Source organism: Pezoporus occidentalis, unplaced genomic scaffold (assembly GCF_034315485.1).
Source record: "Pezoporus occidentalis ecotype Australia unplaced genomic scaffold, CSIRO_AGI_Poc_V1 ctg77, whole genome shotgun sequence".
Lineage (NCBI taxonomy): Eukaryota > Metazoa > Chordata > Aves > Psittaciformes > Psittacidae > Pezoporus > Pezoporus occidentalis.
This window is the reverse complement of record NW_026916126.1, coordinates 1,225,807-1,251,735: the sequence shown is the minus strand read 5'-3', so window position 1 is coordinate 1,251,735 and position 25,929 is coordinate 1,225,807. Positions and strand designations below refer to the sequence as shown.

General features: G+C 38.1%; 1 protein-coding gene across 3 annotated transcripts in view; it reads left to right on the top strand.

Annotated features, from left to right (window-relative positions):
• DSCAM (DS cell adhesion molecule) overlaps positions 1-25,929 on the top strand; it is a 462,951-nt gene that overhangs the window by 374,599 nt on the left and 62,423 nt on the right. For all 3 annotated transcript variants that reach the window (XM_062602537.1, XM_062602538.1, XM_062602539.1), the window contains 4 exons: positions 4,359-4,599; positions 6,092-6,238; positions 7,998-8,153; positions 15,232-15,365. In XM_062602537.1, the coding sequence (XP_062458521.1) occupies positions 4,359-4,599; positions 6,092-6,238; positions 7,998-8,153; positions 15,232-15,365 (678 nt within the window). The remainder of the gene's footprint in view (positions 1-4,358; positions 4,600-6,091; positions 6,239-7,997; positions 8,154-15,231; positions 15,366-25,929) is intronic.

Genomic DNA, 25,929 nt, shown 5'->3' with positions numbered 1-25,929 from the left:
TAGTTGGAACTGGCTGATCTTTAAGGTCCCTTCCAACTCTAACCATTCTATGATTCTTGACTTTATATCTGTGTTGGTTTTCATCAAATGGTTTCCAAAACCAAAAGGCACGTAGTCACTAGCCACAGGCTTACATGCTGGCTGAAGTGAAACAAAACCTTCCTGAAAGGTTACTGCTTGCATAGTCCTACCTTTACTAGAATTATTTCCTGAATCACAGTTTGCAACAGCTAATCAGCTTCTTAATCAAGAAGTCCTGCTAATTAAGAAGTCCCAAACCAGGAGTGAGCCATTTGCTTCCCTTGAATTATTGCAGTTTTTACCCAGCCAGAGCAGTTTTAGTTCATTATTTAAAAAAAAGTACTTTAGGATAGTTCCAAAGACGCAATATAGTTCAGTCCCATTCTGAATCCTGGCTTCTGGGTAGGTCCCTACGATGCACTGCTGTGCAGAAGACACTCACTGCATTGTGCAATACCAAGTATTTAAGAATAGCGAAATAGCCATGAGATCAATCATGGAGGGAAAAAAAAGGAAGAAAATTAACTTAGTAATAATATGGTCATTTTTATTTTGGAGGCATGTGGAGTGTTTGCCATTATACAAAAGGGATTGTGTTAAGAACCATAGTTATATTTAAAGTTGGCAAACCTCATTTAAATAAGGACAGTGTCAATAACAGCAAAAAGAGAATAGCACACCAAATATCTTTCATCTTGTATTAAGTTTTATTTGTCCATCTTGCTACAGTCATTAATCTACCCTTTAAATTTTCTCTTAGCCCACCTTTAGAAAATCCTAGTTGAGCAAAGTTTTATAGGTCTGTGATATATTTAATCTGATTTCTATGCATCCACATAGAACATGGGGTTTAGACTGGATTTTTAAATAATACTCAGCACTTTTTAGTGGTTTAAAATTCTGCAAAGAGAATATGAATTAAACAGGAATTCTCATTTAGTAAAGAGCATAAAGATATTAAATTTTACTTTTTTTTTGGTAGTATTTTACAAGGTAAATGAACCCATTAAAGTTAGGCATGGGACATATTCCTTCCCCTCTTTATGCATATACACTTGCACAGAACTATAAAAGGTCACACTTTACAAAAGTCACTGATACCCTATTTTACAACTCTTAGACACAAGCAGTAAGATCAGGGACTGAAACTTACTTTTCACTGCTGTTCTATGACTGCAGACAAGGTTAACAATATTTTTTTTCCCATGAACTTTTAGTCATGGACAAATGTTGCTTTACTGACTTTTCTACCAAAAATGAGTATATATACCAGAAGGCGTATATAGAAAATATAATTTATTTATGAAAAAGTCTATCCAAAAATGAAACATTTAGATAGTACTAACAAGGAATATTTGAAGCTTTGTGGAGCAGAACATTTCAACTCTACTGTTCTGAAGTTACTTTGAGCTTGTTTTATATTGTATAATGTTTAAAAGCGGGAAAAAAAAAAAGAAAAAAAAAACATCTTGACCTAAAACAATTATAAAGAGGTTTCATGAAGAATACAAAATTTGCCATTTTATTAGAGTTCAAAATGAGAAAGTGTATAATTGCATAATTCCCAGTGAAGAGGCTATGCTGACTATAGTCCTGCTCTGAAAACATTACAGTGCATGGTAAATGTTTGATTTAGTTTTAGCATTCTGTTCCATATGTTTTACAGTATCATGTATGTGTTCCAATAAATGTTCTGTATGTTTCTGTAATCAATTATGCACCAGGTTTGTGCTCACTTTTTCTTGGTATACAGTGCATGCCTGATGGTATATAGCATATGTACATACAGGATCTGATGTGTGCTGTATTTGGCAGTAGGCAGTGTATACCATTCACAAAACAATAAATGCACTACATAATGTGGTGTATGTTTTCTGAGCATGCTGCTTGTGATTTCAATGTGCAGTGTGTGTTGCGGCAACAACTTTTGCTCAAAAACCACCTGTGGTAACTCATGGGAATGTTCCAGTTGCAGCCTTTAACTAGGAGAGGCTTTAGATCTTGAGATGTGCAACCATGAGCATGTTAATGTTTGAGACAAGAAATCTCCATGCAGACTGTTGAGGATTTGCCAAGCTATTAGCATCCAACACTGATGGAAATATCTGGTGTCCTGGTATGATTAAACTGGTGCCTCTACTCTCATACATATTTAGAAAATGGACAGTGACCTGCCACATTGTTTGAAAACAGTCCTCCCTGTAACACCATCTGAGTTGTCTGCTGCTTTGTCCAAACTTTTTGTCCTTTAAACAATTTGAAATATTTAGATTATATTGAATTATTTTTTTGCCCCTTCCCATCAACACTGCCTATAAAAATACATGAGCTGTGCACAATATCATGGCTTGTAACAGAATCTGAAATCCTTCAACTAATGAAACAATTCACCCTGAAATATTTAAATTATTTAAATATGATAAAGTTATTTTCTTCTAAAATGGAATGAAACAGCTTCACCTCATGACGATATCTGAATCTCAAACGAAAAATAATCTGCCCTTAGTTTCCACCCCACAGTCCAGCTTAAAAAAAAATCTTTTCCAATCATTGCGTGATCACAAAGCCGTTCAGAATAGTGCTTGCTCTTGCAAACAAAGTATTTTGATAATAAAAGAATAAAAGATTAAAAAAATACATATTTGTAAAGAAGTTGAGTGGTTCTTTGTTTGAGGTTTGGTTGTTTGTGTTTTGTTTTTTTTTTTACAAGAAAAAAAAACCAGAAATATCTGAACAGGAAACAATTATACCTCTAGATTCCAAAAACACAGTTCTAATCCTGGCAGTATGCCTTACAAGGTGCTCAAGACTGAATCTCCTGGTTTGCTCATCTGCCACTGAAAGGACAGCCCCATGCTTGCAGAGAGCTTGTTAGCACCAGAGGAACTGAAGTAGTACAGCGGAAATTATATCCTTGCTTCAAGTTTTCTTTCTGTTTTTGAAGGCAGGAAGGATCATATGAAAATAAAATTCAAAGAAAGCATCTGAAAGTATAAAATTCAAGCAGTCAGATCCATCCAGTGATACATTTCAAATACAGAGAGGGTGCTGGCTTTTGCAGAGCAATGATTGATTGATAGTGGATGGAAGGCAAATCCCACACTGGTTTTATTGGCTTCAGTGAGACTTTGGCAGAGTGGACTATAAACTCACTCAAACAGACAGGTCCTGTGACAGAAAATAGTATTCTTCTTAAGAATGTATTCCTCAGTAGATTTAATGGGATATAGTAACAACAGAAATTGCTGCCTCTGCTTGTTTAACTCACTGCCAATAAACTACGTCACAAAGACCTTTTTCATGGGTCAGTGGAACAGATGAGCTTGTGAGCACCTGGTGGGAATTTGAAAGAAGTTTGGAAGATTTGAAAGAGCTTTTTCTCCACGGATTACAAACTGTGCCTTAAAATGTTTATACTAATCATAACTCATATATGTAGCAAACTAGACAGGAACATTATCACATGTTGGAAATAGTCCAGTAGTATTATAATGGAATTTTTAATGGGTATTTCTATCAATAACAGGCTTTTACCTGAGTTGTCAATCCTTTACTCTAGGCTATATTCTATATTGCAGAGTACAGAAATTATTTCCACTAGTCAGGTACAGGGAATCTTGCACTGTGACTGAGAAATACAGTGCATAATTATGGCCAAGCATTCTGTATTCTCCATGTTCTTGAATGCCAGATATTGTACACCTTGTTTTAGTAGCTATTCAGTATGCAAATCCCTGCTTTTCAATTCATTATTGCCTTCAGCACTCATTATCTAATCATCTTTCCACATTACAGAAGCATATTTCAAAGCACAGTGTAAAATTTTCCTAAGCATCTAGCTGAATAAACTTATGTGGCTACCTTGAACAGATCAATAAATGACTTACTAAAAATTTAGTGAGCAAATGGTAGGGGTTTGTAGCAAAACCACAATTAATAGTGAACAGTAGGCCTGTAATGCAAGTACAGCCTTATCAACTGAGCCTTGTTTGATTCACCTGATAAGAGAACAAAACGTTATGAATTCAAATTATAACTCAAGAATATCCCCATATCTATTTCTACTGTGTATGAACCATTTAAAGGTCTTTCTTTTAGCACAGGAATGCACAAATTAGAACAAAGTGCACCTGAAATTTATGTATCAAGGTAAAAATTTTTTACTTCATGTTCATTACTTTATGTGTGGGGAAAATTTTTTAGTTGTTACCCATAAATAGACTTATGTTCAGTAGGAAAAAAAAATGTTGACTTTGTGTATATTAAAAAAAATTTAAGAGGAACAACTTTACTTTGGAGACACATACTTAATGTGTAATCTTTCATTTTCTATTTAGGCTCCAAAGAAGCACTTGCAAAATGGAATTATTCGTGGATACCAGATAGGTTATCGGGAGTACAGTGCAGGTGGAAATTTCCAGTTCAATATCATCAGTATTGATACCACTGGAGACAGTGAAGTCTATACGCTGAATAACCTGAAGAAATTCACACAGTATGGCATGGTAGTCCAGGCTTGTAATCGGGCTGGAATAGGACCTTCTTCTCAGGAAATCATCACCACTACTCTTGAGGATGGTAGGCCCTTGGCAAACAGCTATCATGGGACATACTATTATTTCTTAATTTCCTTTTACCTTCTTACATTTATTGCTTGAATAGTGATTATTATAGTGGGGATAATAGAAAACCAGACTTTACAGGCATTAGATACAGTAGACAGCTGGTGGGAAGAAACTGGCCAATGAGAATGTACAGTTTTCACTGCAAGAGATGCAAGGTCATACAGGTATATAAATATAACTCTACTAACAATATATCCTGCTGTAAATGATATTGACTAAGACTGTAGCTTTCATTCAGTAGCCTATTGCATTGGTGTTTACATATTTGCAAATTTTGTGATCTCAACCTAGTTTTGAGATGCTTAGAAGTAAAACTCTGAAGGGTGAAGTCATATTATTAATGTTGTTGGCTTTCTTTCATTTCCAAATGAATCCACTGTGAAACCTAGAGATCTTGTACTGCACAATCCCTTGTCTTGTCAGCCTAAAGAGAGATATGTGAGTTTTTTTCAAGGATATTCAAACTAATGAGAGAAATATGATTTTGATTTCAGACAAAATTCAACCTGTCTAATCCAAGGAACAGTACAGGGTTTGGATTTTTTTTTTCAAATTGTATAAAAAGCACTTCTTAAACAATGAGAGGGTGTCCTCTAGTGGAAAAAGAAAATTATTCCATATCCTAAAAGAGACCCAGTATTGTACAGGCATATAAAAGCAAATAAGTCGTAAAAGATAGTGTAGGTCAGATTTTCAGCTGCTGTAAATTAGCATCAGCATACTGAAGTCAGTGCCAGCTAGGAATCTGACTTTTTACACAGGAGGAACAGAGTAGGACACATCTAACATTCTCAAGAGCTACAGATTTTGAAGCATATGCCTCATGGAAGACTGGTGTTTTTCATTTACTCTAAACATTTCTAGGCCTAAACAGATAAGAGCAAGGCCTCAGAAGGCAGTACACTCATACATGCATATATTTTTTATTATAAGAAATAGTATTTTTTCTTTTCAGAATCCTACATGCTTACTTTTCCTGGCAACAGGGTTTTTTTGGTCATTACTCAAATTTGCATCATTCATTAACATTTTTTGCAGTATATTTAAAGAACTGCCTGCTTCCCCCTCCCACCAATTTTAAAGGGATATTAAAATTGTCCAGAAAGATGTCAGTTTGGCTGCAAACTTTAAAAAGAACCCCATACTTAAATTGCATACAGAATATTATGTTTATTTCAACACTAGGACACATTTCTTTTTCAAAAGAAGCGACAAAAAGCCTATTAAAATAATAGTCAGTAAGTGGGAAAGTAGTACATCAAAAGTCATTCCAGGAAAATGGGCTGCTATTTGCAGATTGTAGCAAGAATAAAGGTTTGCATTGGTAAGAGGGTATAACTGCCAATTAAGCAATGGGTGGTGGGATAGCAATGAAAATTGAAAGAGGAGCATTGGTAAGCATTGGGTTGTTAATGGAGTTAAAAATGGTGACTATCTTATTCCAGTGCCCAGTTGCCCTCCAGGGAACGTCCAAGCCACTGCCACATCACCAGAAACCATCTCCATTTCTTGGTCAACATTGGCGAAAGAAACTCTGAATGGGATTCTGCAAGGATTCAGGGTTATCTACTGGGCTAATCTCTTGGATGGAGGTGAGAGAAATCCAGCTGTTACTAAGTTAAAAGCCATATGAGGCCTTTATATCATTTATTCTCTTTTGTGAAGGCATTGTACTTCCTTTTCTCTTTGGTTTAGAAAAAGCTTCATCTATTTGTGAAGGAAAGCATTTTCCCTAGAACTTTAACAGAGCAGCGGGCAGCAGCTGCCTGGTGGCTCCCCTGGTGAAGACTTCCACTGTGGGTCTGCAACGCTCCATAGACCTACCATAATACCCCAAATGACCTGAACAAATTTCATTTCAGTTACAAATTCCAGCAGGTATCTTTTATAAAAAATGATGATATGAACCTAGAAGACACCTGCCCAAACCTGTATTTTATTTTAATTTAGTTGGTTATCTGTTTCCTTAGCTAGTTTCCTACTTCATAGGTTATTGTTTATTTTTTGACAGGTTGCATTTCATCTTCGTAGATGAGGGGTAAAAGAAGGAAACATTTTTGGAAAAGGCTTCGTATTTTCATGGCAGCCTCCTCTGTTATGCTTAGGTTTTAGTACTCTGAGCACAATTCCTAGGGACTCCTAAGCAGAAAATGACTGAAATGATCAAAGGAGGAGTGAAATACCTTACTAATCTGCAATTTATCATGTGATGATAATTATACCTATCGTACTTCCTGGTAAATTAAATATTTGTAGATTTGAGATGCACATGCCTTTATTCCTATTTGCTTTACTGAATTTTCACAGCCTTAGGACAATCAGCTGGCCCACTTTTTTTCCTTTCATCCATCAGGATCATAGCTCACACTAATATGCCACTGTTTTGCAAATCCTGGCCTCTGTTAGTGTGGCAAGATGAACTCAGAGTGGAAATGTAAGCCGGAGGCCCACTGTTACCACTGGTACTGTTAGGGTCAGAAATATTTGGAAATAAGACACCAATTCATTTGTACATTTAAAAATAAAGATAAAAATTGTATGAGGAGCATACATAGAAATGTACACATGACAGACATAATTTTTTTTTTTTTCAGTGATGCCTGTAGTCTTTGGATCAGATCCTATGTGAATATAATCTGTGTATGTCTAAGCTCCTATGTGATGTCCTACAACATGACAAAAAATGATGTTCATGCAGTGCTTAAAACTGGATTTTCTTCATCTTTTTATCTTTACTTTCTGCCCCAAATATGTTTAAAGCTTTTTTGCCATATGGGTTGTACTTCTTAGCTTGCTGCAAAGAAAAAAAAAAAAAGGTTCATATGAAGTGCATCATTTTTCTGCAAGTAAATCTGATTTTACTGTGTTTAAATCTATTCTTAGCTGGTATTACTGCTATCAAGTGCTTTAAGGCATCACTTATTACATATTTTAAAATAAAGGGGACTTTTTCTTGGTTTTCCTTCTGAGAAATGGTATTTCTCAAACCCAGAAAATCTTTATGAAGATAACTGACTTTCCCATTTTTGCTTTAGGGAATGTTTTGCAATAATCTCCTGTTATCTATTCTTTATGAAAATCTTATTACTTGAAGAAATTTTCAATTCTCTTCCCTGTATTAAAAAAAAAAAATTGCAAAAAAAAAAATGTTGAAGAGGAAAACTGAGTCTGCTTTGAATGGTAAGAAGTCAGAGGAATTTATTTTAATTTATTATAATTCATTGCTGGTTTATAATAATGAAACATTACTTCTCTGGTACAATCTTTAATCCTCAAGATTTCCACAGTAGGTATCAATAACTGGGAGAAGACTGAACTTGACAATAACTCGATTTCCTCTTCATTCTATAGAGCTAGGAGAGATAAAGAACGTCACCACTACACAGCCATCCCTAGAGCTTGATGGCCTTGAAAAATACACCAACTACAGCATTCAAGTGTTGGCTTTTACACGAGCTGGAGATGGAGTGAGAAGTGAACAAATTTTCACCCGCACTAAAGAGGATGGTAAGGAGTAAAACATTTTCTATTCCCACTTTCACAAAATATTCATATGTGTCAGGCTTTCAAAATAGTGTAAATATTGTACAAACATGCAGAGTGAGATTTCTGCCTGGAGGTCCTCAGTTAGGAACGTATGATGCGGAAGGAGTATGGGTTCACATCTTTGAAAACAATCTGACTGTTTCCAAGAATCCGGTACAGGTAACACTGATGTGCTGATGATCTGAGCAAGTTTGAGCAGTATTTTTGGGTTGTTTTTTTTTTTTTTTTTCCAAATACTTTAGGATCTTATTTGAGAATTTTCAGGGGGTTTGAGTTAATTCTTTCAAAATGACTGAAAATGGAGAAAGGAGAAGAGACTATTCTGGGATGATCTTATATAACATATACTTCTAGGATTTTTTTCAGAATAGATATATAAAAAACCCCCATCCAAACAGCTGTTCCCTTAAAAGCAAATTGTAGAATAAAAATCTCTTGTCTCTGTTCATAGACCAAAGCATGGAGAATTTGAGTCCTAATGCTGAAAGTTTACTAAAGTTTTAATCACACGCACACACAAATTTTCATAATCACTTCCTTGTAACTTTAACTCCTAAAGTCAGTTCAGGTTCCCAAACACTGGCATCAGTAGGATGCCACATACTGATCTATTTCTCAAGGACTAGAATTTCAAATTCAGGGGGAATTTTGTCCCTAACCTGTTTAGTGCCTTTAAAACTCCATGAGATATGTAAATACATCCTGAGATCCCTAAACACTTTTGAAAATCTGGATCAAGATTTTTTTGGCAGAAGCAAAAAAGTAGTCCTAGCAATGAAGTTACCTGAATAATATTCGATTCGTAAATTCTCCTGTGAGTTATGTAATGTTTTCTTCAAGAAAACTAGTCAATGGATTTTTATGATCCAGTTTACAGGTCATTCATGAATGTGCAAATATATTTGTCAAATTTGTTATCATCTGTAATGAAAGTGCCAGGAGAATAGGTTGAGTAGCTTAACTGACTTGAGGGATGTTTGGTGGTTCTTTTCTAATAAAAAAAAATCCTTTATAAATTTTATTAATTTTTTCCAATAAAATATTAAGGGATTCTTTCTAAAATTTACATACATTGTAAGGTCACATGGACCCAACTGTGTCTAGGTGATGCAGTACAAATGAAAATTGGATTTCTCTTTTTTCTAAATTTTTTTCTTACATTATCAAAATGAGTTATTTTTCCTTGTTCTATATTGTAGCTGAGAAATATGAGGAAATATGGGCATATAGCAGTGCTGGTTAACGTAGGTCTGCTTCCTGGTCTTGCTGAGATCATGCGTCAACTTGCAATAGTGGCTCTGTTTAAAGATGTCTCAACGTACTGCACTTCATCTGAAACTGTCAAGGACAATTTGCTCACCTATAGACTTGCGTGTCTTATATGCTGAATGTTAGTTCATTCTGCTCCCACCCTGAAGTCCTTTAAAATCTACTTTAGAGCACCTGACACAAATGCTCTTGAGAACACCCATTGCTTGGATATAGGTGGTTTTATTTCAAAGAATAAACTAAAAAATCAGAGAACTGTGAGATCACCTTTTGCATTTTTAAGTTACTTTTTGCCAAATAGATCCCAGTATGGCAACTTTTCCCTGAATACTCTCTGAACACAAAGGTTCTCACCTTGGGGCCTTGGGACTAGGACTTAAGCCACCAGCAGCCAGAGGGGATTGTCCTACATTGTCCCGGGAAGTCAGGGACAGGCTGGTCTTGGAGATATACAGTTTGTGTCAGAAGACTCCTGAGAACAGCAACTTATGTGCTTGATGATCTATGCCTTTGAGAAACATTGGAGCCTGCTGCTCTATGTGTCAGATCTGCCAGTCAGTTCAATGTCAGGGGACAATAAGGAGCATTCTGCCAGATAATAAAAATAAAAACATCCTGGGCCTAAACATCCTTAAGGCTGAGAAAGGTATATGGCATTGAACGTGTGCCTTATTCATGGAATGGACATTTCATCTGTAATTTTATGAGGGAAAGTCTCCCACAGAGAATTATTTAGTAGGACTATTTTCAATGCACCTAAAAGATCCTGCCCTAAATTTAGTTTGAACTCTCTCTCAGCATGTGAAATAAAATTAATTGCAATCTTACTGGAGCTTAGATCTGGAAACCTTTTATCTGCTCCCACACCTTCTCTGGCTAAAATTATGACACAAGACATTCCACCCTTCTTAATAGAATCTGTAAATCTGAGATATTTTTAAGTGGTGCCAGGCCCTCTACACTGTTATTACCAAGATGCCATAGCACACCATTAGTTCCTTTTTCTTCATTCATTTCTTTTGCATTAGGAGAAACTTTTCTTTGTAAAATCAGCGGTGCAGCATGTTCCACTGCTGCTGTGGAAAGGCAAATTGTGACTTCCTGTGACTTCTCTGTTGGTGTGCAGCTAGAAACATCCGTCCGAAATGCCTTTAGCAGGCTTGAAATCTCCAATGTGGCAAAATAAAAGTGACCCAGGGAGTGAAGCAGTCAGCCTGGATGAAATTAGTTGATGCTTTGATTTCATGTAATGTTTGATACTGATTTTAGACACCAGAGGTCAGACACTGCTACTGATCAGCTTGGGAAATGGGAACAGCTCTAGCAAATAATAGGAAATGAGCTTTTAATGTGATCATGTTTATGGGTTTTGTCTAGCATTTTTTTCCCCCATTAGCCTTCAGAAAAAAAGAACAACCTCCTCTTCTTGAAGTTCCTCCTGACAGAAAAATAAGCGGAGCAGAAATATCCATTTTTTAAGAATTCATTGTGGTTTTGTCCCCTACTTTTTCCATTTACAGTTTACAGCTGATTGTCCTCTTCACCTGAGGACTTAATTTACTAAATCATTAAAAATTTAAATAGTCCTTCAAATTCTCTTCATCACTGAGTTCAAAATACAGTTTTGAAAGCTACTCCATTTTGTAGCAACGAGGAGAGGTGGTGGTGTGTGACAAATTCCCTCTCTTTCTACACTGCAAATACAATATGAGAAACCTATAGCTGACACAATGAATGTGCTCCCCACACAAGGCTGACCACAATGAAGCACGTCGGTTGGCAGCAGCACCTCTGACCTTGGGCAGAACTGGCCAGCAGAAGACATAGCCCCTTCCTAGGGAAAGCTTCCTGCAATTGGGAATTTGATCTGGTGTGGCTGCTTTTTGCTGAGTGTCAGGCAGAGGTTGCTTCTGGGGTTTCCTGTGACACAGGAGGATGCAAGTTTCTTACTCTTGTCAGTTTCGTTTGTGAAAATGCATTTTTATGCACAGAAAGCTGATTGTATATCACAGAAAACTACTCAGTGAAGCAGTGCTGTCCTTCCAGCTCTCCTCTGCCAGTGACGTTGATGTTCAGAGCAAGGGGAGACTGCAGCATGGGAGCAGCAGGGAGCTAGCTGCAGGGAGGAAAGTGAAATAACGCTAAAGTCCTTTGCCAGCCTCACTGTAAGATACTGCCTGAATCCAGAAAGATTTTCCTCCTTTTTTTAATCAATCTGGACACCAAGCTTCCTGGCAATTGGCATGAGAGAGGTGGATGTGCAGATACATCCATCTGACAAAGCTTTATTCTAAAATGAATAAGCATAAATCCAATCAATCGCATGTTCAGTGCTCTTTGGAGCAAAACTATTCTTGGGCTCATTCAGCTGATGAGAATGGGTATGCAGTTCATCACCTAGGTGCTATGATGGAAAATTGCCCTTAATGACTCCTTAATGCATTTTTTCTATTGTCAGAGATCTCCAATTTTATCTTTTCTGACTAACAAAATAGTAGCTGTTCCACTTGTGAAACTGGCAGAATTTGGTAGAAATGGTGTGAGTTCTGAGTAAATGAGGGGTGGACAGTATATGTGAATGCATTTTGGCAAGCATAGGTCTAAATTGTAGGTGGGATACCTGTTTGAACAAAGGCACTACTGGCAACAGTCAGGAGTTTTATTTTTTTTTTTGGTTTTTGTAAATGTAACAGTCAGTAGGATAGTCCTGTGAAGTGCAGAATTAAATATGTGTTATGGAACAAAGTTCAGTTTTCTGATATATGGGTGATGCTCTTTGCATCTGCCTCCCTGCTGTTCAGCACTGTGAAGAAAAATTGTGATAATCTCTCTGCTTATGAAAAGGGGATTGAGAAAGTTCCTGGAGCTCCTCTCTATTATCTGGCACATCTAAATGCTGTTTCCCAGACCAGTCGTATCAGTATAATTGCCTTCTCTGCGTTAGCATTTCATTTGCCCTGTCAAGAATACAAAGCGTTCTCCTCCACATGAAAGCAGCATGCTATTTCCGTGTCTTTCAAAGCCTTGCTAGCTGGAGAATGAGGCCATCTTTGATGTTAAATTTGCCGAATCTACTCCCTGGGAGGCTGCAAAGTTGGCTAGAAGCAGTCCCCTCAGCTTCTCTGCGCTCAACCCTGATTGCTTGCTGGCTTCTTACCACTATTTTACCCCTGGTGACTGTGGAGAAATGGAAACTATGGTAGTGTACAGTAGCAGTGAGAGGAAATACCTTCAGTCAGCATAGCAAGACTGGGGTCTTTCCTATCTAAGGCAGGAACTGCATTCCCTACCGCAACTTCTTCAGATTCTCATGGGACCCATGTTTAGTAATAAATCTTTCATCTAATGCTAAGCTAACTCATAATAACCTTGTTAGGACCAGGGTATGAATTTGAACAATGACTTTATGCTCTGGACAGAGGACAGTGGTGGTCTGAAAGGCATCAGATGACAGCAGGATTCTTGCTAAGGAAATGTAAACACTCCCCCAAGCAGTCATTTCCACATGCACAAAATAGCAAACAAAGACACTGTACCAAAATGAGGAGTAATAAATGAAGATTCAGAATAATTTTGATACCACTGCCTGATCCCAACTCCTCTACAATGTGGTGAGGGACTCTTGAATTAGAAATTTAACTATGTGGCTTCCTGACTTTCTTTCTAGACCCTCTTTCTGCTGGTCTGTATACCACACATTAATACATCCATGCAATGACAAGTAGTGTTTTCCACATATATACATTGACTAGAAAATGCTAGATGAGTTCTGAGTTAATCCCTCAACAGTTGACAGCCATGACCAATTACTATCAGAACCTGTCCCTATAAATCACACCCTAATTTAACAATAAATTACTTTAACCTCATACATATATTTGCAGTGATTTCCAGAAAACATTACTAACTGTAAAGCAGTCCTCCCATGGGTTAGGTAATTACCCTGGAGAGCTAGCTTTCGCTCTTCAGCAGAGGGAGCAAATAGCATTTCTAATGAGCTGGGTATAGATAACAAGTTGAATGCTGTCAAGCATCAATATTTACTCTGCCTTGGGTAGAACTGCTAACTGAATTAGCCCCTTTGCAATGAGGGGCTGGGTTCACATGCAATTATAATCATGACATTCTCACTTGATGTCTTATCAGTTTTCTCAACACACTATAAATAGAAAATGTATATTCAGAAATGTTGCACTGAGTGGTGCCTGTCTGTCTGTTTTCTTACATCTTCCAATAGTACCTGTACAGATATAAAATTGAAGTTTTTCTAATATGCTTTTTACAACCTGAATTGGCTAGCCACAAAGCTAAGCAAATTTAGACCCCAGGCTGTCTGGCTTCTCTTTATAGGCAACGTTTTGTGCCACTATAATATCTACTTGCTTAAATGAAGTAGAACAAATATTAAGGATCCACCTACAAAGATCAGCTTGCTGGACAAGGGTTTTTCCATCTATATTGCACAATAACTGTTTTCTGTAAAAGTAAAGAAACCTGATCAAGTATTGCAGTGGTAATTTTATCAGAAATTCTAACATTTTGGTTGTTTAGCTTGAAATTAGACAAAAATATTAGATTCCTCATGAACCAAAAGTTCTGTAGATAACAGAGTCCATCAAAATGTTTCATTTTGTCTTTATACCACACGTAGCAATTTCCGAGGCAACATATCTATTTTATTAAACATGAATATTCACCACATGCAATATTAAAATATATTTAAAATTACTTATTTTTATTGTTTAAAAAAGTATTTTTAAATAATGACAAAAGGTGTTTTTTTTTCAGGAAACTTTAAAACAGTTTGTTCTGATGTTTAATATAGAGCTTGGTATTTTGTTGAAGTATAAGCTTATGTGCAACGTGATATTCCAGCATGCACTTTTTTTTCATATTAGTATAACAGTGTTTCCAAAGTTGAAGAACATTGTACAGTGTAATGTGAGTTTGAAAAAATAACATTATCAGGAAATTAAAGCCTTTCTCAAAATGCAAGAATGCGAAGATAGATGGTTGCAATTATGTACCAGGATTTCATCGATTTCCTGACTAAAGATTTTTGCACATGGTTTTAAAGAGTTTTGGGGTTTCTTTTCTTCTCTGGCATTTTTGATGGCTTATGCAGATAGCAGCTGTAACTAGAGAAATAATGGTCACACAATGCAGTGCCAGAGAGAGGTCTGAGCTGTTGAGGGCAAGGTTGGGGATATGGGTACTGTGTGGCTGTTTGTCTGCTCACATGTTCCATCAGTAGCTAGACCTGGGTCACGTCAGGCAGTGCTAACAGCATGGAGCTGCATCTCATTTAGTCCTTACTTCATTAAATTTACATCTCTACTGTGTATATCCATTAAACTGCTCACATATGTATTATTTATAAAATGAATAATAATTTGCCATGGGTTATATCCTCAAAACTGAAAATTTGTAATAATATGTTGTCTGGCAATTTTACTGGCCACAGCCAACATATTTTCATGCATGCAGGCTGGGGGTGATACTTCACAAAAGTTTAACCACTGGTGGCAGCTTGTGCTTTGGGGACCTCTGAAGCACAGCCTCTCTCCTCTTAGGGATGGGGGAACAGCCCTCCAAACCCTTTCCACTGGTGTGGGCAGCATGGACGATGCTTCCTAACACAGTGTCCATCTCAGTCCATCGAGGCACGGTTACCAAAGTGACACGCTCCACTTTTCCTTTTTACTCCTCCCTTACACTAAGGTGACCAAGTGCCTGCCATGGGCCATTCTAACACATCTTGGTTTTCCAGTTCCAGGTCCTCCTGCGGGTGTTAAAGCAGCTGCGGCTTCACCCTCCACCGTCTTCGTCTCTTGGCTCCCTCCCCTCAAGCTGAACGGCATCATTCGGAAATACACTGTCTTCTGTTCACACCCCTACCCCACAGTAAGTCCCACAGGGTGACCACAGACTGGCAGCACTTACTTGCACAGCTGAAACTGTGTGGTTGCAGATACCTGGTGCTTGATGTTCTCCTCGCCACTTCCTTTCACACTAAGCAAGGGTGAAGGGGGATCCTGGGGCTATGGAGATGACTGAAAGTTGATTTTGGTTTTTTCTCACCTATCAGAATTTTGCACTGTCTAAAACCCATGAGCTGTGACTTACAAGTCATTTCAAAACTCACAACTGAAGTTGAGTATCTTTTAAAGTTTTTTATTTTAGAATAAAAAAGGAAATATTTTTTAGAATGTACTGAGTTACCTTTTACAGAACCAGCTGAGGGCAAGAGGGATCTTTTTCACTCTCTGAGTAGCAAAGGAATCCAGCTATCTTTAAACACAAGGGCCAATTGTAAATACCCATGCATATTTATTTTAATGTGCATTGAAAAAACGTACTTATTTAGTTTTTATCCAAGGTTTTTATTTCATTTTTAACCAGGACTTCCCCTCAAAGTTAGCATTACAATTTGCAAAATGCAATTTTAATTAAACAGACAAGGAAAATATTGTTCTGGAAGTAGAAGGAGTTGGACAGGGAAATTTCTAAAAGTGCCTCAGGCTTCTTTTCAAAGATTGTTGAGAGAGAGGATGGCCTGAGGGTATGTCTGAGTGAGACACAGCCTCACACAACCCACTCTTCCAGCAAGTGATCTAATTCTGGAGGTACTCAAGGGGAAAAAGGGCAAAATGCACAAGTCCATTGATGGCTATGGCTAAACAGATACATCCTACATAAGCAGGATTTATAAGTCAAATCCAGAGCTAAGGACTGGAAATCTTTACCTCATTTATGTCTGGGGTCTGCTGTCTTCTAACTCCATTAAAAATTGCAAAACCAAACTGTCTTGAGCACACCGATTAAATGTAAAATAACCAGTGTCTTTACCATCATGGTTCATACATTTCTGTGGCACACATTGAGTTAAAGAGGTTGGAGTTTACAGAACACGACCTTGGTGTCAGGGCTCTGGTCCAAACGGGCACCAGGCACTTCTCAGGAGGGTTGGAGAGAACACCAGGTGGTGCTGCTGTCTTTCGCTAGTCACTTCCCATGCACAAAGCTGCAGTGTTTGCTCCTGAGGCTTTGCTAATAATTGTAAGTTTACATCACTCGGAAAAAAAAAATATCTGCAGCTATTTTGTTTTTTCTTTAATGTGCAGTTCTCTCATGTACGTTTTCTTTTTTTAATACTGCATATTGTATGGTTACCTTTTGGAGTACCTCAGTGATGGACAATGACAATGACAAAATGGCAATGCCTTTGCTGGTCTTGGCCAGTACTGAATTTTACGGCTGTATTTTTATGGTGTTTATGATGTGGGGGTATCACTGGATACCTTAACCCAACACAGAGCCTCTTGGAGGCCTTTTCTGTTAGTTGTTAATGTGTACATGGATAGTTGTCCTGTTGGTACCTCTGCACATGAAGGGGTGAATGTGTCTGTGTGCATATAAATATGTAAATACACATATGTGTATCTATCTATATGTACAATGTGTCCTATATGTATCAATCCCTTTACCACTTCTCTCTAGTGTTTTGCCGATCAGCATGAGTTGTGGCTTATAAAGCAGGTCTTCCATATCGGTTCCATATGGTGAGTGAAGGAGTATAGCACTCAGTAGTCAGTTTCCACAAGCGAAGTTGGACACACTTCAATAAGTTCAAGATGTCAGGATACATTTATAGATACATAGAACCCACTCCCCCAACATTTTGTCTAACAAAATGCTTTGTTATTTTTTACTCTTAAAAGGATAGTAAAATAAAAAGTTATTTTATTCAGAACTAGTTTTGCAGTGAAGAAGCCTGTTGCAGAGGTACTTGAATGCTGACACTCCTGTGCAGATAGGGTTTATATATCCCAAGGAAGTTCTTGTATGAGTCACTCTTGCAAAGACAAGTAGTTGACAAAGAAAGAGGTCTTTCTAGGGTGAGGAGAGAAATAAATAGAAGACCTGTTTCTTTACCATCACTTCTGCCACCATAAGTGCTGTAGTTGAAAGTATATAGCCATACAAACTCCCTGAATAGGCTTCTTCCTTCAGTCAAAGCCTTGGGCACAAAATAACTTTGCTAAAAGTTTACTATTTAAGCAGAGAGGCAGACTTGCTTTTTAAGTATCAGTGAGAAGAAAGAGAACAGGACAGTGGTAGAGGTAAACTTACAGGAAGGCCATATTGTCTGCAGATTGCATTTTACAAGTAGTATGTGTTTACAGAGAACGAATCAATACAGCACACTTTGAACACTTAGGCTAACGAGACAGCTCTTTACACAAAAGCACTGCTTTGGTGTTTAAGTCACCAACAGAAAAACTAATTAACTCGGTTGGTAATATTCTGCACATTCTTATTATGAAACACAACCCTCATATGACCCTGACATACTATAAGATGAAGATTTGCTGCCTTTTGTAGAGTTCAGTTTGCTTCACAATGGCAGAAGCTCTTAAAACTTCTGCTGCCCCTGTACAGAAAAATGCAGACATTTCCTGTTTAAGTATTTTGAGCCCTACAAACAGTATATTTCCTTGGGTGTTTCAAACCACAAATATGTGTGAAAAATAAAAATTATTCTCCAGTGAAAGAAAAAAAAACCAACCAAAAAAACCCAAACCACAAAACAGAGTAACAGGAGGTATTTCATAGTGCAAACCATTCAGTCACCCTCAGGTATCTGGCAGTGACAAGTGTCTGAAAGAACTGTCATCTACAGTCCTGGACTTCTCCAAAGGATTTAGAAAGACACAAAAGCTGAACGCCCAGCAAAATTTCATCTTGGCCTGGAAATGTTTTTGTGAAATACTTGGGTTTGTAAAATGGGGGAGATGTGGAGTAATGATGGAGAAGAAGGAAATTATCTTATATTGGGCCAAAACACAATCAATTTACTTGAAAATGTAATTGATATTGAAAACTGACCAACATCTGGTGCTGTTTCAAACAGATGGTCACTCATCTTTTTTATACTTATTTTATTGTGAGAAACATACTCTTAAGCCTGTTAGACTTCTATATTTGTGGGGTTTTGCTTTTAGTTTAAACCTACTAAATGTAAAAAAATAAATAAATAAATAAATAATGGTTTAATGTGCTGTCAAATTAAACAGCAGGCATATGATGTCTGTACAAGACATCATTCCCATGTACATTCTGTCTGCTTAGTCTTGGGACAGGATAACCACCAGCAGCAGCAGAAGTAGCGGCAGTAGCAACTAGATTGTTCATCTGTTTCTCACATCTCTCTGCACCTTTTTCTGTCAATCTGTAGAGCATCATACCAAGAGAAAAACTGCAGTCAGATTCCCCAGTGAGGGTGTATTAGGTTGTTGGGGCTTGTTGGCCTGCACAAAAAGTGACATGAATCAGACTCTCCAGGTTTCCTTCCTCTCTTTCACAAATGCATATACTGCAGCCTCCCAACTATACTACAGAGTTTTCAAAAGGTCCCTGTGGAAAACACTCCAAATACCTTGTTTTCTTGCATGTTTGAGATATATTCTCCAGTGCAAACACATGTGGAATCTTCCAGTGGAGGATATTCTTTTCAATGTAATGAGATCCTTTCATTAAAGAAAAGAATCTAAATGTCTGGAAGCAGCTGGATGAATCTTCTTCCTAAAGATTACCTTCTCTTTGTTTATTCTAGGGAAAGTATATGTGGTTATCTTAAACCAGATGATATGCACCTTAAACTAGATAATATAAAAATATATACAAATATCTTAAACTAGATCTTTAAAAAAACAGAATTAGCTGACATACTTCTAAGCATCCAGGTATTTTCCACACAATTCCTTCAGGCAGACCAAAGTCTTTGTCTTGATTTTTCATGGGATCTGTCCAAATTCTAATTCAATGTGAAACAGCTTTGCTTTGTACTTTGACCCCAGTTTAAAGACTTGAATAAAAGGCATGAGAATAGGGCAAGAGCAATTATAAGTCAGAAGTGATTCATTGTCACACACTGTAGAGGCTTCAGTGATTAAAGGGGTGCTGAAAGTCTCTTTTAAAGAGGGGAGAGGTAGCTGGCAGAAGTTTATTAAGTTACTGTTGAATGGAAGCTTTTTTAGAGCCAAAATCTGTAAGGTTTAATTTAAAGTACATGCTCGTTAATTTGTGTACTACAAGCAGTATTTATCACTATGTCTATACACTATTTTTTCCAACATGAAGACATTTATGTTTATTAGATTTTGTTCTTTATATAGCATAGAACTAGTATATAATTTGGACGTTATTTTAAAACTTATTTTGAATGACATTTAAAATATGTCTTAACATAACACATGTACTGTTTATGCTTTTCATAGTCATTTCACAACTTTGTTACCAGCTCCCAAACACAGTACATTCATTCTTCTAATTGCTTTGTCAACTTTACATTTTTTGCCTATCTTATTTTTGTCACAGAGCAGATCTCAGGAAGGATGTGACAGAGTATAAATAATTCTGCTCATGTGCTGTTTTATTTAATTTTCAAAAGGTTTCCTTGCAAAGACCTACTAAAACAAATTTTATACTGATTTTTTCATAAAATCTGATTTTGTCTCACTATCTGGGCTCATATACAGTATATCAATATAGTCTAACAATAAGTCCTCTATGTCAGTTTCAGTGTGTTTCACAAGGTTTAATTTCATCCCATTCCCTTCTGTATCATATAGGTGACAAAGCGCTTGGGACCAGGTGATGTCATACAATCTGAGTTGACTGAAATGCTCTGAACAAACCTGGTGGCTTCTTGGGGTCACCAAAAGAGGCAGTAGAACCTCTGGCAGGACAGAAGGTGGTCTCCTGACCTTACCGTGGTTGGTCACCAGCCTGTGACACCCCATGCTTTTTCCCTGATCATGAGCCCCAGAAGGCCAAGGGACTTTCTGTGGGTTGCTGCACAGGGGCAAGCAGGTGGTGTGCCAGCTCTCTGACTATGTGAGCTACCTGAAATTCCAGACAATGGGCTGTCTTCTGAGCATAATTCCCAGAAATGTGTTTGCAAGATTTTCCTGCAGGTGGGAAGGCAGGCGAGTGCCTCTGTTTTTTCCAACATTTCCATCTTGTATTTTCTAGCATTTCAGTTCTGCATTTAAGAAAAGAAAAAAGAAAAAGGAAACTGCATTGTGTTCTGCACAGCTTCTGTTTACAAGAGTTATCTTCAACAATGCTGAGTGAGAAATGAGATGCCATGTTTCAAAACATAAGCCAAAATAGCAAGACTTGAACAGAAAGTGGTATCCAGAGTCTTACTGAAAACTGTGGTGCAGGATTGGTGGTTATTTGCAGCTCTGGCAGCTTGTCCATCTGTGAAAGGAAGTGAGGCAAAAGCCAGCATTTCTGGAGAAAGGTAGTAGTCCATGACCTCACCCAGAGTTTGACATCTTTAGGGAGTTCACATCAGTGATCTGTCTACTCTGTTCAGGGATGCAGAACCTGATGTTCATTCTCTATAAATGCAGTAATATTTTGATTTCATATGAACCCAATTTGTTTCCGAGTAAAAACAACTTGTTGTAGTGCTCATTACTGTGTCTTCAGATAATTTCCAGGAGCAACAAAGGCCTGAAGTAGAGCAGGGAAGACAGCTCTCTGTGAAAAAAGATGGAGATCTTTGTGTTTTGACCTTGTAGAACTAAAAGCTTGCTTTAATTACTGATGAGACTCAGTGCTCATTGTGGGCCTCATCTGCACTGTTGATTAAACAAAGACCAAAGAGCAGCTTGTGGCCCCAAGAGTATGTGTTTTCAACTGATGGCTGTCTACAAGCTTAGCACTAGCTCATCTAAAGCAGATTTGTTTTGAAGACTGCTTTCTAGAGTAGTGCAAAACTGAGCTAGAGATCAAGTTAAAAAGTGGTGTGGATCATTGGTGTTCAGTGCTCTACACAATCCCTGGCTCTCTCCCATTTAGCAATGGAGATAAGCCAAGAGGATGAATGTTTATTGAGAGAAACCTTGCTAGACAAACACAGTTTCACTTAGGAAGCTCAGGCTAAATATAAACTTGATTGATGTTCTGTGAGAGGCTATGAAACCAGTGGTTCAATGTTGTGGGCAGAAGGGAGCAGCATAAGTATCTCTCCTGAGTCCACTTTTGTTCAGTGGTTCCATTAGCATCCTGGAAAATGAAATAGCAAGAGTGCCTATTAAATTTGCAGGAGATATAAGGCTGGGAGGGATTGCAAGTACACTGGAGACAGAACTAGAATTCAGACGGATCTTGATGAACTGGGAAATTGTTTTGGAAAATGTTAGATAAAATTTAACTTGGGCAAGTGCAGAAAAATGGGTACTATGAATAATCAACTACAAAAGTACTGGGTAGATAGCAATTTGCTAGACTCTTCAGAAGAGGATTTTGAGGTTATTTGGAATCCCAAGATGAAAATTAGCTAACTTTATCATCCTGTTGTGAAAAGCTAAATGCTATATCCTGGGACTGTTGAAATCAGGTTTGGAAACTGTATTTGAGAAGGCTATGGACAACCATTAGAGAGTCTGAAGGATAACAGCAGATATAATTAAAGAAACAGTTAGACAAGATGTGATTTCTAGAAAGTGTTGAAAGCATCAGGGTTATTAAATTGTAAAAAGATAAGAGTACTGGTGAGGAAAGGAATGATAAAACTTCATGCAGATTCAAGATTGGTGTAAAGATGAAGGTAATAATATATTCTCCATGTTCCTAATAGAGTGGGAAATAATCCATAGGTTTAAACGGCAGCAGAAAACTCAAGCTAGATTTCAAGACTTCCAATATTAAGATTAGTAAAACAGCGGACGAGGTCTTGCAGCCTAGGGATTAGCAAAATCTCTGTTCATTGTAAGTCTTCAAAGTCATGTTGGACAATTGCACAGTAGTTAAACCTGGTTTAAAGAAGAATAGACTTGAGTGAGCTGTCAGGGTCCTTCCAGCCCTGTTATGATGTTGTGGCCATATTCTACACTCAAATTCATAGTGAAGACACACATGCCACTCTAGGTAGTGTATATATATGTATGTATTTTTAATTTTTAAGATGACGCACCCAGCAGACAGGAAGCCAACTTGTAAACACTTGTACTTCACATGCCACAAATCCGAGTTGTTTCTTGCTTTTCACTCTTGTCCTTAAAGTCTCCATGTGGCTTTCCCAAGTTTCCTGCAACTTGCAGATAAAGATCTTCAGTTCACCTATGTTATATCAGAAGTTTGTAGATGCAGTTGTAGGCAAGGTGCAGGCTTGCTTTTGACTGAATAATCTTACTTCCCTGCTTGGGAAACTCCCTGACTGCTTGGAAAACTTATTTTTTTCTTCTAAGGTGCCCTTTTGAAGTTTTCCTAGGCTACTTTAAAAATCACAACAAACAAAGAAAGCAAAAAAGCAGCCAAAGGGGTCAGAGTTTATTCACATTACCTATCTAATTGCTTTATAAAGGAATTAGAAGCGCCAGGAGGTGGCATACTGCTTCAGAGCATACAAAGCAATGTACACCAATAGAGCTGAAGTTGCATAAGGGGAAAATGATGCTCCCTGAAGTGGCTGTTCCTCAGTATCTCTTGCTGTCTCCTGTTTGAGAAGTAGATTGACTGCACCCTCAGATAGGACTTCTTCAATTTCATTTTATTCTTCACTGCTCTTGCTGGCTTTTTAGAGATTTGGCCCTGTCTGTGCTTCTTAGACAGTGAGATAAAGACAGAAGAAAAAATTAACCCATCATCTGTACGATGAATAAAAAAAACCGAACCGAACCAACACAAAACAAAAACCCAGATAGACAGAAGAAAAAGAATCCCTTGAGCAAGCATGTTACTGCTTTTGGTATAGAACAGCAGTATATGTTTCATACCAGCACATGCAAAGATCAACGTATGACAAGGTGACATTCCTCTATAATATTTCTCATTTCAATTGTTTAATCTCTTCTTTGCTGACAAAGCTCTCTTTTTCATTCTTGTGTAATGAAAATCTCTGACATGTTAGTCTAATTGAAATGACATGCAAAAGTTAAAAGTAAAATCAGTTCTTTGTCATTAGAGCGTTCCCAAGTGTTTAAAAGGTAATGTTAGCTGAGGGAAAAAAAAAAAAAAGATGTGTGCTAATCAGTTAGAAACCAAAATCTTTTGCTATAGCAGTTTGTTTTAAGAAAATGAGGTTTTAATTTATTAATATTGAAGATACGTTTACCAGATTCAATTAACAAATTAATTCCATGTATAATTGAATTTATATTTGTAATAACTACAGATGCAAATGTGTGAATGATGCTGGTTCTTTGTGGGTGAAAGAAAAGAACTGAAGACAAGGCATTTTAAAAGGCATTAGAGAAGCTAATTTTGTGATAATTCCATCTTTGGAGTTCCAGGGAGAGAGAACTCTTCTGTTTTGAGACAATATTGCCTGCTCTTCTAACTGACCACATTGCAACCAGAGGAATTTGGAGGGTTGGGTTTTTTTTCCAGTTTTGTCTTTAACTTTGTTCATCAGAGCAGGAGCACTCAGTGCTAGCACCATATCTTCAAGGTTAAGGTTTTCCTTTTGTGCTTAGCTGCTCACCTTATCTCAAACATAAAATCTCAAACCCAATATCTCTCAGCTGTATTTAGCAATTGTATACGGGGTGTATGTCTGCCCAACTGTCCCAGTCTGCCACAGCAGAGGGGAGGGAGCAGCAAGGCATTTCAAGCAGGAGGTCTGCAGTATCAGAAGTAGCTTCCAAAGGCAGCCATATGCCCCTTTCATAAAACATGGGCATCATAAAAGAAAACCTGGGGATTCCAGCAAGGACTGATGCTTGCTGGAATGAAAGTTGAGCAATGAGGGTATCTGTAATGTTCAGCTTTTCCTAAATGCTGTATCCATGTCCCATGTTAATAGGTAGTTTAGAAGTAGCTTGTGCTAGATAAATGCATTAATGAGTGGAGCCTAAATGCCAGAGACAGCCTAGACTGTTTGACTTTCAAATTAACCCTAGGAAATGCTGCCTCATTAATATTAAAATTCAGCCTCTTGTGCCATGATCAATAAATTAACTTTTATGTATGACCTCACAAAGATCCAGCCTGTCAAGCTATGGTCATTTGTCCAATATTCTTGTGTAAATGTCAAGACAGATGGTTCTCAAAACCTGCTGTAATATTTCACATGATAATAGAAGTATCTGCCTGCTCTGACCTCTTCGTATCAGAAGTAGAAACCCAAGCAACCACTTGCTAAACGAGACAAACTGATTTGGCATTTTGACAGGAGCAATGAGATTGGCTAGAAAGCATGGCAAGGTCCCTAGCTAAGCTTGTGTTGAGCCTAGATAATTGTTAGCTGGAAGAAATCAGTCTCCCCAGAAGATCAGGAGAACTGGCTACACAGGATTTGGAGAAGGCTGAGGTTCTTAATGACTTCTTTGCCTCGGTCTTCACTGGCAAAGGCTCTGACTGCACCACCCAAGTCTTGGAATGCAGATGCAGCAACTGTGAGAATGAAGACCTTGGGCCCACTGTAGGAGAGGATCTGGTTTGTGACCATCTTAAAAACCTAAACGTACACAAGTCCATGGGACCTGATGAAATCCATCCATGAGTCCTGAAGGAGCTGGCAAATGAAGTTGCTAAGCCTCTGTCCATCATATTTGAAAAATCATGGCAGTCAGGTGAAGTTCCCAATGACTGGAAAAAGGGAACTATAACCCCCATTTTCAAGAAGGGGAAAGTGGATGACCCAGGGAATTACAGACCAGTCAGTCTCACCTCTGTGCCTGGCAAAATCTTGGAGCAGATTCTCCTGGAAGGCATGCTAAGGCACACGAAAAACAACAAGGTGGTTGGTGACAGCCAGCATGCCTTCACTAAGGGGAAATCCTGCCTGATCAATTTCGTGGCCTTCTGTGATGGGGCTAAGGATCTGATGGAAAGGGGTAGAGCAGTTGATGTCATCTACCTGAACTTGTGCAAAGTGTTCAACACTGTCCCACACAACATCCTTGTCTCTAAATTGGAGAGACATCAATTTGATGGATGGATCACTCGGTGGATAAAGAACTGGCTGGGTGGCTGCACACAAAGAGTTGTGGTCAATGGCTCAACATCCAGCTGGAGACCAGTAACAAGTGGTGCTCCTCAGAGATCTGTGCTGGGACTGGTCTTGTTCAACATCTTTGTTGGTGACATGGACAGTGGGATTGAGTGTCCTCTCAGCAAGTTTCCCCATGACACCAAGCTGTGTGGTTCGGTTGATAATGCTGGAGGGAAGGAATGCCATCCAGAGGGACCTTGACACGCTTGTGAGGTGGGCTGATGCCAACCCCATGAAGTTTAGCCATGACAAGTGCAAGGTCCTACACCTGGGTCGGAGCAATCCCAGGAACAGCTACAGGTTGGGCAGAGAAGAGATTCAGAGCAGCCCTGCGGAGAAGGACTTGGGGGTGTTGGTTGATGAGAAAATGAACATGAGCCGGCTTCAGTGTGGGCTTGCAGCCCAGAAAGCCAACTGTATCCTGGGCTGCATCAAAAGGAACGTGACCAGCAGGTC